General features: G+C 37.0%; 1 protein-coding gene across 2 annotated transcripts in view; it reads left to right on the top strand.

Moving 5' to 3' along the window:
• Positions 1–11083, top strand: part of NAA16 (N-alpha-acetyltransferase 16, NatA auxiliary subunit) — a 60395-nt gene extending 49312 nt beyond the window's left edge. Inside the window, exons 10-20 of one of the 2 annotated variants that reach the window (XM_066176234.1) lie at positions 507–579; positions 817–986; positions 1351–1503; positions 2855–2983; positions 3520–3733; positions 5470–5663; positions 6385–6493; positions 7004–7102; positions 7677–7820; positions 9034–9131; positions 9392–11083. In XM_066176234.1, the coding sequence (XP_066032331.1) occupies positions 507–579; positions 817–986; positions 1351–1503; positions 2855–2983; positions 3520–3733; positions 5470–5663; positions 6385–6493; positions 7004–7102; positions 7677–7820; positions 9034–9131; positions 9392–9592 (1584 nt within the window). In that variant the 3' untranslated portion in view covers positions 9593–11083. Of the gene's footprint in view, positions 1–506; positions 580–816; positions 987–1350; positions 1504–2854; positions 2984–3519; positions 3734–5469; positions 5664–6384; positions 6494–7003; positions 7103–7676; positions 7821–9033; positions 9132–9391 lie in introns of those variants that run through there. The other variant, XR_010719408.1, reaches the window with a different exon arrangement.
• The last annotated feature ends 2746 nt before the right edge of the window (positions 11084–13829 follow it).

The raw sequence follows: 13829 nt of genomic DNA, 5'->3' as shown, positions 1-13829 counted from the left end.
ATAGATTTTTGTTAAAAGATGGGACCTGCAATCTAGGCAACAATGCCTTTCAAACAAAAGAGAAATCGTTAAAATCGTTAATAGTATAGATCAACCTGCCAAAAAACCACAGAAGTCTCTGTTTTGCCATTTGTTATGGGAAGTTCACGTATGGTCTTTTTCAAAGCACCTTTTTTTAAATTGGCTCAGTTTCGATGCTTAAAAAGGAATAGCACAAATTAAGTTATATTTTGGAATTTTTACTGAAGATACTGATCATATGCACTTGAATATCTTCTGCTGTAAGCTGCCTGAGATCAACCCATTTCCCTGCCACATCACCCATTAAAATAGGTGGTCAAAAATACCTGTGAAAGGTGAAGTAAACTATATGACGATACATCCAATTTTTTGTAGTGATTTTTGTATAGTTTCTCTAATTTGCTCAAGTGCTCTTTTCAGTGTATTAGTTTCTGTTAAAATGATACTAAGGCAAAACTTAAGCACATATTATTTTTTATATATAGGTTTCTACAATCCAGGAACTTGTTACTGGTTATGAAGCCTCTTTGAAAACTTGTGACCTTTTTAGTACATGTGGTAAGTTTCTGTGGTCTTACGTTAATTACCCTGTAATTACTAATACTGTTCATGGAAGTTCTCAAGAACTGTGAAAGTGCTGATACTTTTTGCAAAAAAATAGTTACTATATCTTCTAGTAAAAAAATCCATTACAAGAAATATTTGCTGAATTTGCCAAGCTTTATTTTTGTGTTCATTTTTCAAATGCAGTCTTCAGCTTTACTGGTTATTGTAACCTTTCCCATTTTGTTGCAGAAAATGGAGAGAAAGAGCCCCCAACAACACTGCTTTGGGTTCGGTATTTCCTGGCACAGCACTTTGACAAACTTGGCCAGTGTTCTTTGGCCTTGGATTACATTAATGCTGCAATTGCAAGCACTCCAACATTAATAGAGCTATTCTATTTAAAAGCAAAAATTTACAAGGTAAAAGGGGAATTTGGACACGTGGAGTACCTAGTGTATAAGAGAAAAATCAACCCATCAAACTGGTGTGCATGTGTGGGTAATATTTCAGTTAGCAGTGGTTATGGGCATCAGTTTTCATGTGGGTTTCTTTTTGGGCACTGTTTTGTCAGGAAGAAAATGAAAACCCTTTTGTTTGGGTTTTGCAAAGCCAGTCACAACTTACAGTGAATTGTAATTCTGAAAAAAATCTGGGAGTGGGGGGAGTGAGAATAACACTGCCTTTTGGTTCTGATGGAGAAATACCAGTAACAAATACAGGTTTCAGGACATGGTCTATAGCAGGACTCTTATGAAAGTTAACTATTTAATTTCTCCCTAACAGCATGTAGGTAACATCAAGGAAGCTGCCAAATGGATGGATGAAGCACAGTCTTTGGATACTGCAGACAGATTTATCAATTCTAAATGTGCTAAATACATGCTGCGAGCAAATATGGTGAAGGATGCAGAGGAGATGTGCTCTAAATTCACAAGGGCAAGTATATTGCTTTAATTAAGAGGTGTTTTGCTTGCCTCTGGTGGTTTTTCACTCATAACATTTGATCAAATATCTTTTATTAATGTCCATAATATTAGTCCGCAATAATGCCTGGTGGTAAGAGCGTACACAGAATCATAGAATGGTTTGTATTGGAAAGGGCCTTTTAGAGATGGAATAGTCCAATGCCACTGCCATGGGAATGGACATCTTTGACTAACTCAGGTTGCTCAAAGCTGCATCCATTCCTGTCTTGAACACTTACCATTTAATATTAAGCTAAATTAATTTAGACTTGAACATTTCCTTCCTTTAAGCTAGTATTACCCACAAAAATCTTGTCAAAGCAGAATCTATCCCTAAAAGATGGGATAAGCACTTTAAATTCTATTTTTTGTTTGACATTGGACAAAATTTGGATTTATAAATATCAGATTTTCATATAATTTATGGAATTAAACATGAAGACTACGTTGTTGGATATCCTGGAGTACATAAATTAGGCTCCTTTATTCTTTTAAATTTTAGGTGTGGTAAGACTTGAAATTGGATTCAAGCTTGCTAGGTATTTCTAGGATTGATGTAAATTCGATTATTAAACTCATCATGTTTGCTTGTCAGAAGTGTTAAAGTAAGAAAGACAGAACTTTATCCTAGATACCTAGAAAGACAGGATAAATACCATCCTGAGTAACTAAATGTTGAGTGTAATTGGGTCTTTCTTCTGCTATAAAAACTGTTCTGAAAACCTAATGACTAATATTAATGATATTTGGGCTGCTTTTCCAGTTCACTTAATCTAGAGCATTACAACTATTATAAAGTCTCAATCCTAGGACTTTTTTTTGTTGTCAAAATATTAAGTATAAATCTAACTTTGCTTATTTAGAGAAACAAGTTCTGTGAAATGTGTAATTGCTCATACTGCATGATAAAGCAGTGATTATGTTGGTGTGGTTTTAGACTGGTGGATGCTACTTACCTGATGGGGAAGAAACGCCTAAAATTGTTTGCTGATCTCAAGGAATTTTTTTCTATAGTGTTGTTTTCTGACCCCAAATTATAGAAGTGAGACTGTGTGCACAAGCATGAGTTAATCTTAAAAACCTGTTGAGACATTAATCTTCAGATAATTGGGTTTTTTAATCATTTCTATCTATTACTTTCTCCCTGGGGGAGCACTGAATATCACAAGTGTTATTCTTAGTCAATGGGTGTTCATTTCCTGTTGAAGTCTAAGTAAGTTGAAGGACTGATTGTTTGCTCCTAATGGCCTGAAACCAGCCACAGTTGAAAGGCACAGCTGGTAAATTACAACAGCAAAACCTGATGATGACACTTATTTCAGGAAGGAACTTCTGCCATGGAGAACCTTAATGAGATGCAGTGTATGTGGTTCCAGACGGAATGTGCCGCGGCTTATCAAAGGCTAGGGAAGTACGGTGACGCCTTGAAAAAATGTCATGAAGTAGAAAGGGTGAGTAGGCGCAAACACCACCCATTGCTTCCCCAGTATTTTTCATATGCAAAGGAAGATACTTGTTCATGTAATCAGCACAGTTTTATGCTAGAAGCATACAAAACTTGTAATATAATGGGTTTTAACAACAGGTAAGTGCTTGATGATTTATTGTAACAGGTGATGTCTGCTCTAGGTATTATGTGTAAGACTGTTATTGAAGTGAAAAGGTTTCAATATAAAATAACATATCTCATAATTATGCATCTATTCATACATTAACTTTATACTGACTTTTGGCAATTGGGTTTCTAATCAGAACAGTCACATTTTAGGGTGTCTAAGTTTTTGAATAATCACATTATAGGCTTTGTTAACTGAGATTTTTCCCTATCAGTGGGTTCTTTTAAATGGTCGGTATTGTAAGGAAATGTCTATACCTATTAAATATTGTCTGTAAATAATAGCAATTGTAACTTTATCACCTCTGTCTAATAAAAAGTAGACTAAGCAAAGTATATGACTATATGAGTGTGTTCTTTTTGGGTTTTTAGCATTTTTTTGAGATAACAGATGATCAATTTGACTTCCACACGTACTGCATGAGAAAGATGACTCTCCGTGCCTATGTAGACCTTCTGAGATTAGAAGATGTCCTCAGGAAACATGCCTTCTACTTCAAGGCTGCCCGGTCAGCAATTGAAATTTACTTGAAGCTCCATGATAATCCTCTTACCAATGAAAGCAAAGAGCAAGAAGTGAATTCAGGTATCTACACTTTATTGAAGGCTCATATATCTGTGACACATGTAAAAGCTTAAGCTAAGTAAGTTACGTGTTACGGAGTAAATAGAGCACAAGTTTTTCTTTTTTTCTGTGACAATAGCTGAAAAGAGATCATAGATAACAGGCTACAGTTCTCTCTGTTCACATCTCATTACTTCATAGAACTAGAACATGAATGAACCTCGCTGTAGTTTTGGAGTACTTGGGGAGGAGTGATGTTTCAGAATATTAAAATCAGATTCAATTCAGCCATTAGATAAATATTATTAACTAATGAATTATGAACAAATTGATAGATTTTGTGAAAAAGCAGTCTGAATTGTAAGAATTTAATTTTGGTCTCGTATTTAATTTATTACATGGTAATACTGGTTACTACAGCATTTTTTACCACTTTTCACACAAGTTGAGGACCAAAGAATAAATGGGCAAAAGTATTAGCAATATTAATACATTTAGAACATTATTTAAAACTAGTATTAAATGGAAAACAGACATTCTTAGCAAGCCAGTGGGGTGTGGTTTGGAAATCTGAGGAGTCAGTGGCAGATTATTTAAGGTATTTTTTTTACTTTAAGATAAATACTTGCTTTTCCTTAAGAGGAATTGCAGTTACTCTTAGCCTTGCAGTGGCTGTTGACTAAAGCAGTGAAATTCATGCCTGGCTTTTTGCACAGGGAAAAAATATTTGACATGCAGAAAAAGGAAAGCCAAACCTGAAATGCTGCTTAATATTGCAAATAAAATCTTACCTTTGTTCAGAGGTTTTTTTGTACCTGCCTCTGAATAATGAAGAGGCATATTTGAACAGTTGAACTAGGACCTTTTTTCTCTCCAATTTTATTTTTGTATATAGTGTAAGATCAATGTGTGACAGAGGTCTGTGACAGAGGATAGCAAAATATCATAAAGGTGGGTGGTGTCTAAGAAGTTGTTAGTTCATTTGCCTGCTGTTCATTGGGTTTCAGTTGGCTTACCTGTGGGAGAAGGCAGCACTGTGTGTTTGGGGTAAAAAGAACACTTGCTTCCCTGTGTCAGAATAGGGATGACCCAAGCAGGGAGGTCATGCTGCCATGGCCACAGAAGAGGTGTGTTAGTCCCTTGGGCGCCCATTTTTCTGTGCATTGCCACATTTAGCAAAAATCCTATTCTTTGTAAACACCACAGTAAACAGACCGGAAGCTGCAGTATTATCCTGGCTAAACTAATCATTTCCGTTTAGTTATCCCATGGCATTTGCATTAAATCAGCGCAGTTATCATGGCTGTATATTAGTCAGACACTTAGATGAATAATAGCAAGTTTAGCATGTTTTCAGATGGGGTGTAAATCCATCGGGATGTTTCTAGATGGCATTAGAAACAAGCTGAGCTACAGTCAAAATGAGAGCTTAGTATTACCAGTGTTCATTTTCTAAGGTAAAACCTGTGACAGATGTAACAACTTTATGTAGCTAACCTTTGTAATCACTGAGGTTTCTGTAACAGCCATGTAAGAGAAAATATGGAAGATCAAGTGTTGTGTTAGGCTGTAAAGAATAATCCAGCAGCAGTGTTGGCCTGTGTAGTGGTGATACTCCGGTGACTGATGGCAGTTATAGAAATCACTTAAAGGTTTGCCATATTGAGATGGGGAGAAGCATAGTGACCTGAGTTGTTTGAGAGAAGCAAGATTTTGAATTAAATACTTTGTATGTTGTCTGCTGCTTTAATCTGTAGAAAATCTGTCAGCCAAAGAATTGAAGAAAATGCTTAGTAAGCAAAGAAGAGCCCAGAAAAAAGCAAAACTTGAAGAAGAAAGAAAGCATGCAGAAAGAGAACGACAGCAAAAAAATCAAAAGAAAAAGAGAGATGAAGAGGAGGAGGAAACTAGTGGACCCAGGGAAGAGCTGGTTCCTGAAAAACTGGAAAGGGTTAGCATGGTCTTTCCTGTTAAACTCTTGTGATTATCATAAAAAGCCTATTATACGTGTTTGCTATCAGATTCTCATAAAAGAATCTCGGTGTTTTTATAAAATTATTTTTGCATGCGGAGGTACCTTTTTGTAGTCCATCTCTTTTTACGCTAAAGAGAAGAATTTTTCCTCAATAAATCCAAGTTCTAAGTTCATACTGCTACTTTTCTTAAATTTCAGGGTTTTTTTTCCCAAACAGTAGGCCATACTTTGTTAAAATAGATACTGAATAAAAAGATGCGTTTTTGTCTGTAGAATTCTGCTTTTCATAAGTGAATAGAGGAAAAAGTAACAGAAATTATTGCAATTTACAAAGTTTGAAGGCATGAGCTAGCATTGTTATGCACAAGGAACTACCTCAGTTACCACAGTAAACTTCAAGCTTGTTGTCTAAGATGGTTGTATTTAATTGCTTCTTAAATGCTAAATTACAACACTGACTGCACGAGCAGTGCCAGAGTTAGCAGTGATGCTGTCTTCCTCAAGATGAAATGATGAATAAAAAACACTTTTAAAACTCCTGCTGTTTAAATAAAAATGTTGTGCAGTTTAATTCAGAAAGCTGCAGTTCACCTTTGACCTCTGATTATTTAAATGCTCTGAATAACAGAAACTACGGGTGCGTTTTATTTGACATTTATTTTAAGCCATAAATTTCACTGTTCTTTTATTAAAACAGGTAGAAAATCCATTAGAAGAAGCCATTAAGTTCCTTATACCACTTAAGAATCTTATTGGAGATGATATAGAAACACATTTATTAGCATTTGAAATATACTTTAGAAAAGGTAAAGTACTGCTTAATTTTATTTTTGCTCTACAAAATATTAGTCTCTCAGTGCAGCCTGGGTTACCCAAGTATAGTGGAAAATGATCTGGAATAAATACTTACCTAACTGAAGCTGAGGTGTGCATCAAATTCAATAATAATAGAGTAAATACTGGTTTTGTTTAGTCACCTTAAACAAAAAAAATCTAAGAGCAGACTGTGTTGTGGTATATACCTATAAATACTGTGGAACAGTGTTTGTGGGGTGATCTTTAATTATCTAGAGGAAACCAAAGGTAAAGAGGTGGTAACATCTGTGCAGTGTTGCCAGAGTTTGAGCAGCAAGAACTTGTTTTATTAAGTAATTTGAATGGGAAAATAAACTTCCTTTCTAATTCTCTATAGAAACTTGATGTTTCTAGTATTTGTACTAGATTTATTAAAGAAAACAGTAATTGATAATTAAAAGAAAATGTTCTGTATTCTTAGTCTTGGTTTCCTAATATTTGTTTTTTTCTCCTTCCCACAGGAAAGTTTCTGTTAATGTTACAGTCTGTCAAAAGAGCTTTTGCTATCAACAGGAATAACCCATGGCTACACGAGTGCTTGATTAAATTCTCTAAAGCTGGTATGTGTGTAGGAAATACGTAATTATAAAGATACAACAAGTTATATTGTGCAAGGACATAGTTACATATTTTCTGATGTATACTCTTGAAACACAAAATAATACAAAGAAAAATAAAAACAAATGGTGTTTTTCCTTGGCAATGCCAAAGAAAATACAGGTTGTGCTACCCAGTGTACTGTGTATGTATTATACTCCTTCCTCCATTAATCCACCAGGTGGACCCAACAACTCATTTTGGCTAGATTTCACAGAAAAGTGACTGTTCTAAGGATCCTGGAAAACCTTAGGTTTTAAGAAAATAAGTGGGAGATACAGGGGAGAGATTCTGACTGAAACGATTTGTGTGGTGAACTTGTAATAGAAAGTTTACATGACAGAGCACCCTTTATGAATGTTTCCTCTGTAAATGCATCAGCACTGTTTGTGTTGACACATTTTGATCTGACAATCATGTTTCTGTGCACGAATTTTAAAACTGGGACTTTTAGCAGTGACGTGTGGTTTCAGTGTTTTCTAGAGTTGTTCAAGTGGCATTTTTTTGCTTATCTTCCCCCTGACTTCCCTCTTCTAGTGTCTGACCATAGTAACCTCCCAGAAATTGTGAGCAAGGTCCTAACTCAAGAAATGCAGAAAATCTTTGTTTATAAAAACTTGGAGAGTTTTAATGAAGAATTTCTCAAACACAATGCTACCTCCATTCAGCACCAACTGTCAGGTTTGTCTAACTTTTTCATGCTCTTGAAAAGGATTTACGTGATGTAAATCCAGAATCTTTATCTGTACTCTGCAAGGCCAGGTTGGATGGGGCTTAGGGCATCCTGGTCCAGTGTAAGGTGTCTTGGGAATGGCAGGGCATGTGGAACTGGATGATTTTTAAGGTTCCTTCCAATCTAAATAATTCCATGAATTCATACATAAATTCTAATGAGATGTAAAATTGCATGTTTATGTTTGGGGGTGGAGGGGGCCTTTCTCTCTGCTTGTACCATTTTTAAAAAAATTTGCTTCACTTTTTTATTAGATGCATAAGGACTTCCTCCTTACCTTCAAAAAGTGCAGTCATACCACCGTAGATATTCATGTTTTGAAGCACTGTCATCTTTCCTGTTACAAGTTTTTGCAGTAAAATGATTAAGCTTTTTGCTTTTTGCAGTAGCTTATATAGTGGGGTGGGTCTGGACTTTGTATTTGGGCAAAGGAAAGTACGTGAAATGCCAACAAATTCATTAAGATGAGATTTTAAATAAAGGCAGCTATGGAACCAGGAGCAGAATTTTGCAGATACCCAGACCAGTTTTGGTAAACTGTTCATGGTCTGAGAAGCTGTGTAGTTCCATAATGCGGTGTTTTCCTTGCCACCAAGGTCCAGGCAAAGCACCAAATTTGTGCTGCACTTGCCTTGTACCCGAGCTGTGTCCTTAGCTCCGGGTGAGCAGCCATGGCCCTGCGTTCTGCCCTGTGGACTGGCCTGGACTTTTACTGGGCCATGTTCCACAGTTGTTTACTGACTGTTGTTCAGCCTCCAGTGAGTGGATGGATATTAATTCTAAAGACAATTCAGTGTCTCTCTGAGAATTACTTGCTTCTGCATTTGTTGGATGGATTTCATTTAGCCTGCTGATTTGAAGGGTTTGTCATCAATGTACTCTGTGATATTTTTCTCTACTGAAGACCTGTCAGTCAAGTGAGGTATGTCACTTTTGCAGGAACAGGTCTCCTATATTATTCAATCCTTATGCTTCTAATAAATTTCAAAATGGCATTAGTTTCATTAGTTTTCAGTTATAAATCAGGGAGGAAGCTATAGTTTATTAAACTTGTAAGAAGATTAATTCACATTTATGTATAAGTTTTCAGGTTCTGTGTGTCTGTATATGCAGCATGGCATTTAAGAAAACTAAACATTGTGGGTTTTGTCTTGTGATAAGGTGCAAAGATGATGTATTTCCTGGACAAATCAAGACAAGAAAAAGCAATTGCTGTTGCAACTAGATTGGATAAAAACATGAGAGACAAAAATGTGAAGGTAAAAGATACAGTATATAAAGCCACCAACTGTGTGAGATCTTAAATAATGTATGATTTAATGCAGGATAATGTGCATGCTTCATTTATCATGATAAATTAATACTTGAACAAGATTTCAAATTTGTCCTCCAAGTAAAAGATCCGTAAATACCAACAGAGCAACCTGTTTGCTCAGACTAGTATTGTTTAACAGTATGTGCCTTTAAAAGTAAAACAATTGTAAATTGCATTTATTAACTGTTGCTTTTGTTTCTTTAGACATTAACAAAGGTTTTTGAGGCATTGCTTGATGGCAGTTTTGGAAGCTGCCACGCTCAATGTGAAGAATATCAAGCAGCATGTCATAAACTGTTTCCTTTTACGTCTGCCTTCATGCCTGCCACAAACGAGGACAACAGCAGCATTGCATCTGTGAACCACACGGCCATTAACCATGATTTGCTGTCCAATGAAATCTGAAGTAGGTTGTGCAAGCCCCAGTGTGTGTGTATACCTACATGCACACATGCATATGAAACTCTGACTCTCATTACATGCTGGCTGGATACAGATCAGGGTTACTTTTCCAGGTTGTATTTTAATATCTTTAACAGGTATCTAAAACAAAATATTTGGATAGTTAAATGGAGTATGCTATTAGGGGTTTTTTTCCTCCCAATGAAAACTGCCAATATTTATGTAAACATCTTTAATCAGCATTTTTCTTGTTTATACTTGTACAGGTTTAAGTCTTTTAATAATTCATCAGCCCTCCCTCACAATAATATGGATATTAAAGACTGCTTTCACTTAAGTGTTGTTACATATGCAGATATATGTGAACATATCTTGTTAATAAATTATCATTTGAGAGTTTTTAGCAGATTAAGACTGAAGTGCTGCTTGAATTGCCCTCTTTGTTTTTACTGTTCTTTAAGGGTTTTTTTCTGGGTTGTTTTGGTTGGATTTCTTTTTTAATCTTTGGTCAGTTTGGTTTCTTTTGAAGCACAGCAACAATGAAAGCATTGGGGGGTTGCATGTTTTTGTCAGGTGTGTGTCTTATATGGAACCAGTGTTGACAGTTATGAAGATAAGGTTTGTGTAAAAAAAACCCCAAAACAACAAATATCTACAGCTTTTTGAAAACTATTCCCTCTACCTTGTGTTCCGTAGCTATTGTTTCCTTAATTTTATGGTCCTTATTTTAACAGTTTAAAGTTTTAATATCCTGAAGAAATTCCCTGAGAAGACATAATGAATTTTAATACTGTTATTTGTCCTTTGTTCCATCTCTCCTTTCCTCTTCTTGTTTCTGGTTTCTCCCCATCTGTTCACGTATTGACACTTAGGATGAAAAAAGTTGCTCCAATTTTGGACAAATGCAGAAGGTACAGTAATGAGGAATACAGTTTTTCTTTAAATCATAAAAACTCACTGGTGGGTATGCTGTATTACCTCCATTAAAAGTCTTAGTTGTCTACTTATGGCCAATACTCCAGAAGTTCTCCTGCCTAAATGCTGTTGCTCTAGGTGCTGCAAGGCAAAACAGTGTGTGAGAAATATGTTTTACATTTTAAAACTGTTTAAGGGAGCACAAAGAGGCTGACTACAGATCATAATGAACCTTTTTATTACTTTGTATTCTGGTGCATTAACTATTAAATATACAGCACATCAAAACGGAAGTTAAAATCTAATATACCTATTTAAAGCATAGCATTGCTAGACAAAATGGCTACATATCACATGACAGCTTTACATTCTATAAGAACTGCTATCAAAACATAATTATACCGTGGCTTGTACAGAAAATCTGTTTTCTGGAAACTGTAATGGAATTATTCAATCCTGGTTTGTTTTTATTTCACTGCAGTATAAATAATTTCGGTAGTATTAACTAGCCCCTCAAAGGCAAATACCAGTTCATGAAGAGGGGATTTTATTAAGATGAATAAACTGTTCTAATTGAAATTCTCCTTTGTGTGTCATCTGTTTAGATTCAAAAATTGTTGAATGGAAAATTCACTGTAAAATATTGCCAACATATGTTATGCTGTAATAAATTATTTTGTACACACTTGCCTTTGGTTTGGAATTTTTGCATATTTATGGACATCAAACTTTGGCTCATCATTCTCATTTTTTTTCTGTTGAGTTGCAACGTTCACTGGTTTAACATTAACTCTGTAAGTAGTTAAGAAAAAAATTACTATTTAGCAGATTGAGGTGTGTATTTATAAATAGTAATGGCTTCAGACTGCAATGAGGTGTGTTTAGATCGGACAACAGGGAGAAATTCTTTCCTATGAGGGTGGTGAGGCACTTGAACAGGTTGTTCAGAGAAGCTGTGGATGCCCCATCACTGGCAGTGTTCAAGGCCAGGTTGGATGGAGTTCTGAGCACCTGATCTAGTGTAAGGTGCCCCTGCCCATGACAGGGGGGTTGGAACCAGATGGTCTTCAAGGTCCCTTCCAACCTAAACCATTCTGTGATTCTGTGTTAGTAACACACTACCCTGAGAAACGGTGATGTGGTTTTGTCTTACGTATTCACCGTGTGCCATTTGCTGTGAAACAAGTTCCTCAAAAATGTCTTAGGCAGGGAAAGGTAGTGGACCATAATGGGGTTGTTTTGGCTCAGCAGCATCTGAGAACCACCTTATTGGCAGCATACAGTGAAGACATGAAGTGATAGTGTCTTCTGCCTTTTTTTAGTGATAATACTTCTTTTGCTGGAGATCTAATTCAGGCCTTCTGTCCAGGCAGAAAGAAAGAAAAGACGCAAATGCAGCATGAGACTGCTAGTGGAGTGGAATGCAAGACCTCATTTATCTAAACAAGCCTGGCAGCATTAGATCGTTCAGAGAGAAGACCTAAACTGAGCTTGATGAACTGATAGAAATGTTTATGTTTTGACTGCTCTGATTTCTGGTGGTTAATGAGTTCATCAGACAATGGCCACAGCCCAGTGCAGAGGAAGTGTGGCAGCAGTGGTCTGAGGCGCAGCAGCCTCAGTGCTGCTTCTTTTGCAGTGCAGGCACTGCTGCTGCTTGGGACACACTGTGCCAGCACTGTGAACTATCATGGCTCAGGATTTATCCACACTGACTAGCAGGGTATCAAAAATGCTGCACCCCTGGTGCAAGTAGCTGTCTATCTGGCTTCGCATTTCAGTTAGATCTGCTGTGGCTGTGCCCTTCCTCAGGGTCTGAAACCACGTAAGGAGGACCTGAGAACGATGGAAGTAGCAGCAGTGCTTCCTGAATACATAACGAGGAATGTAGGGCTAACACTACTAGGATATGTGTGCAACAAGGCTTGGGCACAATTCTGATGTGACCTTGGCTTTGGTGCCCACCCCCAGCAGATGTTCTGAAGCCCTTGCATTCATACAGCAGCCCTATGATTATGTGACATATTCTGTGGCCTCTTGCTATATAGGTTAATTAGGCTTTATTTGCTCTTTACCAATCTTAGCAACACCTTCAAATTGCCTTCACAGGCTGTATGTGAAGCTATAGATGCCTTAATTATAACTGCTATTAGTTATAGTACATTTATTTACTTACCTGCCTTGTTTTCTGGATCTTTGAAAACCTTTTGTTTTGAGCTGATTTGTTGTGGCTTTTCCAAAATCCCTGTTGCTGATCCCTGCACCAACTAAATAATCATGTTAACAGCATAAATGTCAAGAGACCTCCTTGACTCAGCATCTAATCTCACATAGGGTCCTGCCATCTCACACAGTATGCCCTCTTTCCTTCTGTTCGGGCAGGCAGGCAGGCATACCCCAAGGCTGACAAACTTTTCATCGTAGAAAATAAGCTTGTTCCAAAGCCGAGCCCCTAATGGAAAATCCTGACCTGCTACGTGTATGGATAGCAAACATTTAGTCTTGAATTGGGAATTAAGGTGAAAGGGGCAGTTTCTCACATCTCTGCAGCTGAAGTGTCTAGGAAGAGGTCAAGCGTTAAGTGTGACATAGAAGGTTCAAGGATAATCGTGTTGGCATGTGTGAATGCACTTGCCACTTGCTGTTTCAACAGCAACATTTTATGTACTTTCGGCATTTGTTTTTCCACGCCTTAACTGCAGCTCCTAATGAAAAGTTCGTGGATTTTCCACTAGAGGGAAGTCTTGTATCCAGAATATTTTCATAGTAACAAAACCCTGAAGTCTTGTCGGTGTTGTTTTGTAGTAAGAGTGTAGGAAAGTGCTTATATTCTTCCCACTTTCAGGCATTGGAGAGAGGTTGTTGTTTTGTATGTGCTTAAATGTCTGAATTAGACGCGTGTTTGTATAACCTAGCTGTCTGTAGGCATTTATGTGGGGATTTCAAGCTGAGAGTGCAGTTGGTTGGACTTACTTCATTCCATTGGAAAACAGACATACTGGGAAAAGATGTCTGAGCCCACAGATAATCAGACTGGCTTTTGTGGGAAATCCCATGTCCCATGTAAAAAAATTCACTCAACCCTATTCCTGCCTTCAGGCTGTTGAAGAGAGGCAGAATGTGTTGGCCTTGAAGATTAGCCTTCACTCCAGTTAATTTATTGTGAACTAAACATGTTTGTTTCCCACTTGAACTTTGCTGCTTGAACATATTTCAAGTCTAGACAAAGTATTTGAGAACGTGCTGTTAGCAGTTAGGAGGAGGCTCAGGTTTTGAGAGGTTCCTAAATATATTTTAGGTATGCAGTAAGATGGAAGGGCTACAT

This window comes from Chamaea fasciata, unplaced genomic scaffold (assembly GCF_029207755.1).
Source record: "Chamaea fasciata isolate MVZ Bird 193981 ecotype frontalis unplaced genomic scaffold, bChaFas1.0.hap1 SCAF_2, whole genome shotgun sequence".
Taxonomy (NCBI): domain Eukaryota; kingdom Metazoa; phylum Chordata; class Aves; order Passeriformes; family Sylviidae; genus Chamaea; species Chamaea fasciata.
Note: the sequence above shows the minus strand (reverse complement) of the source record. Positions and strands in the feature narration are given on the sequence as shown.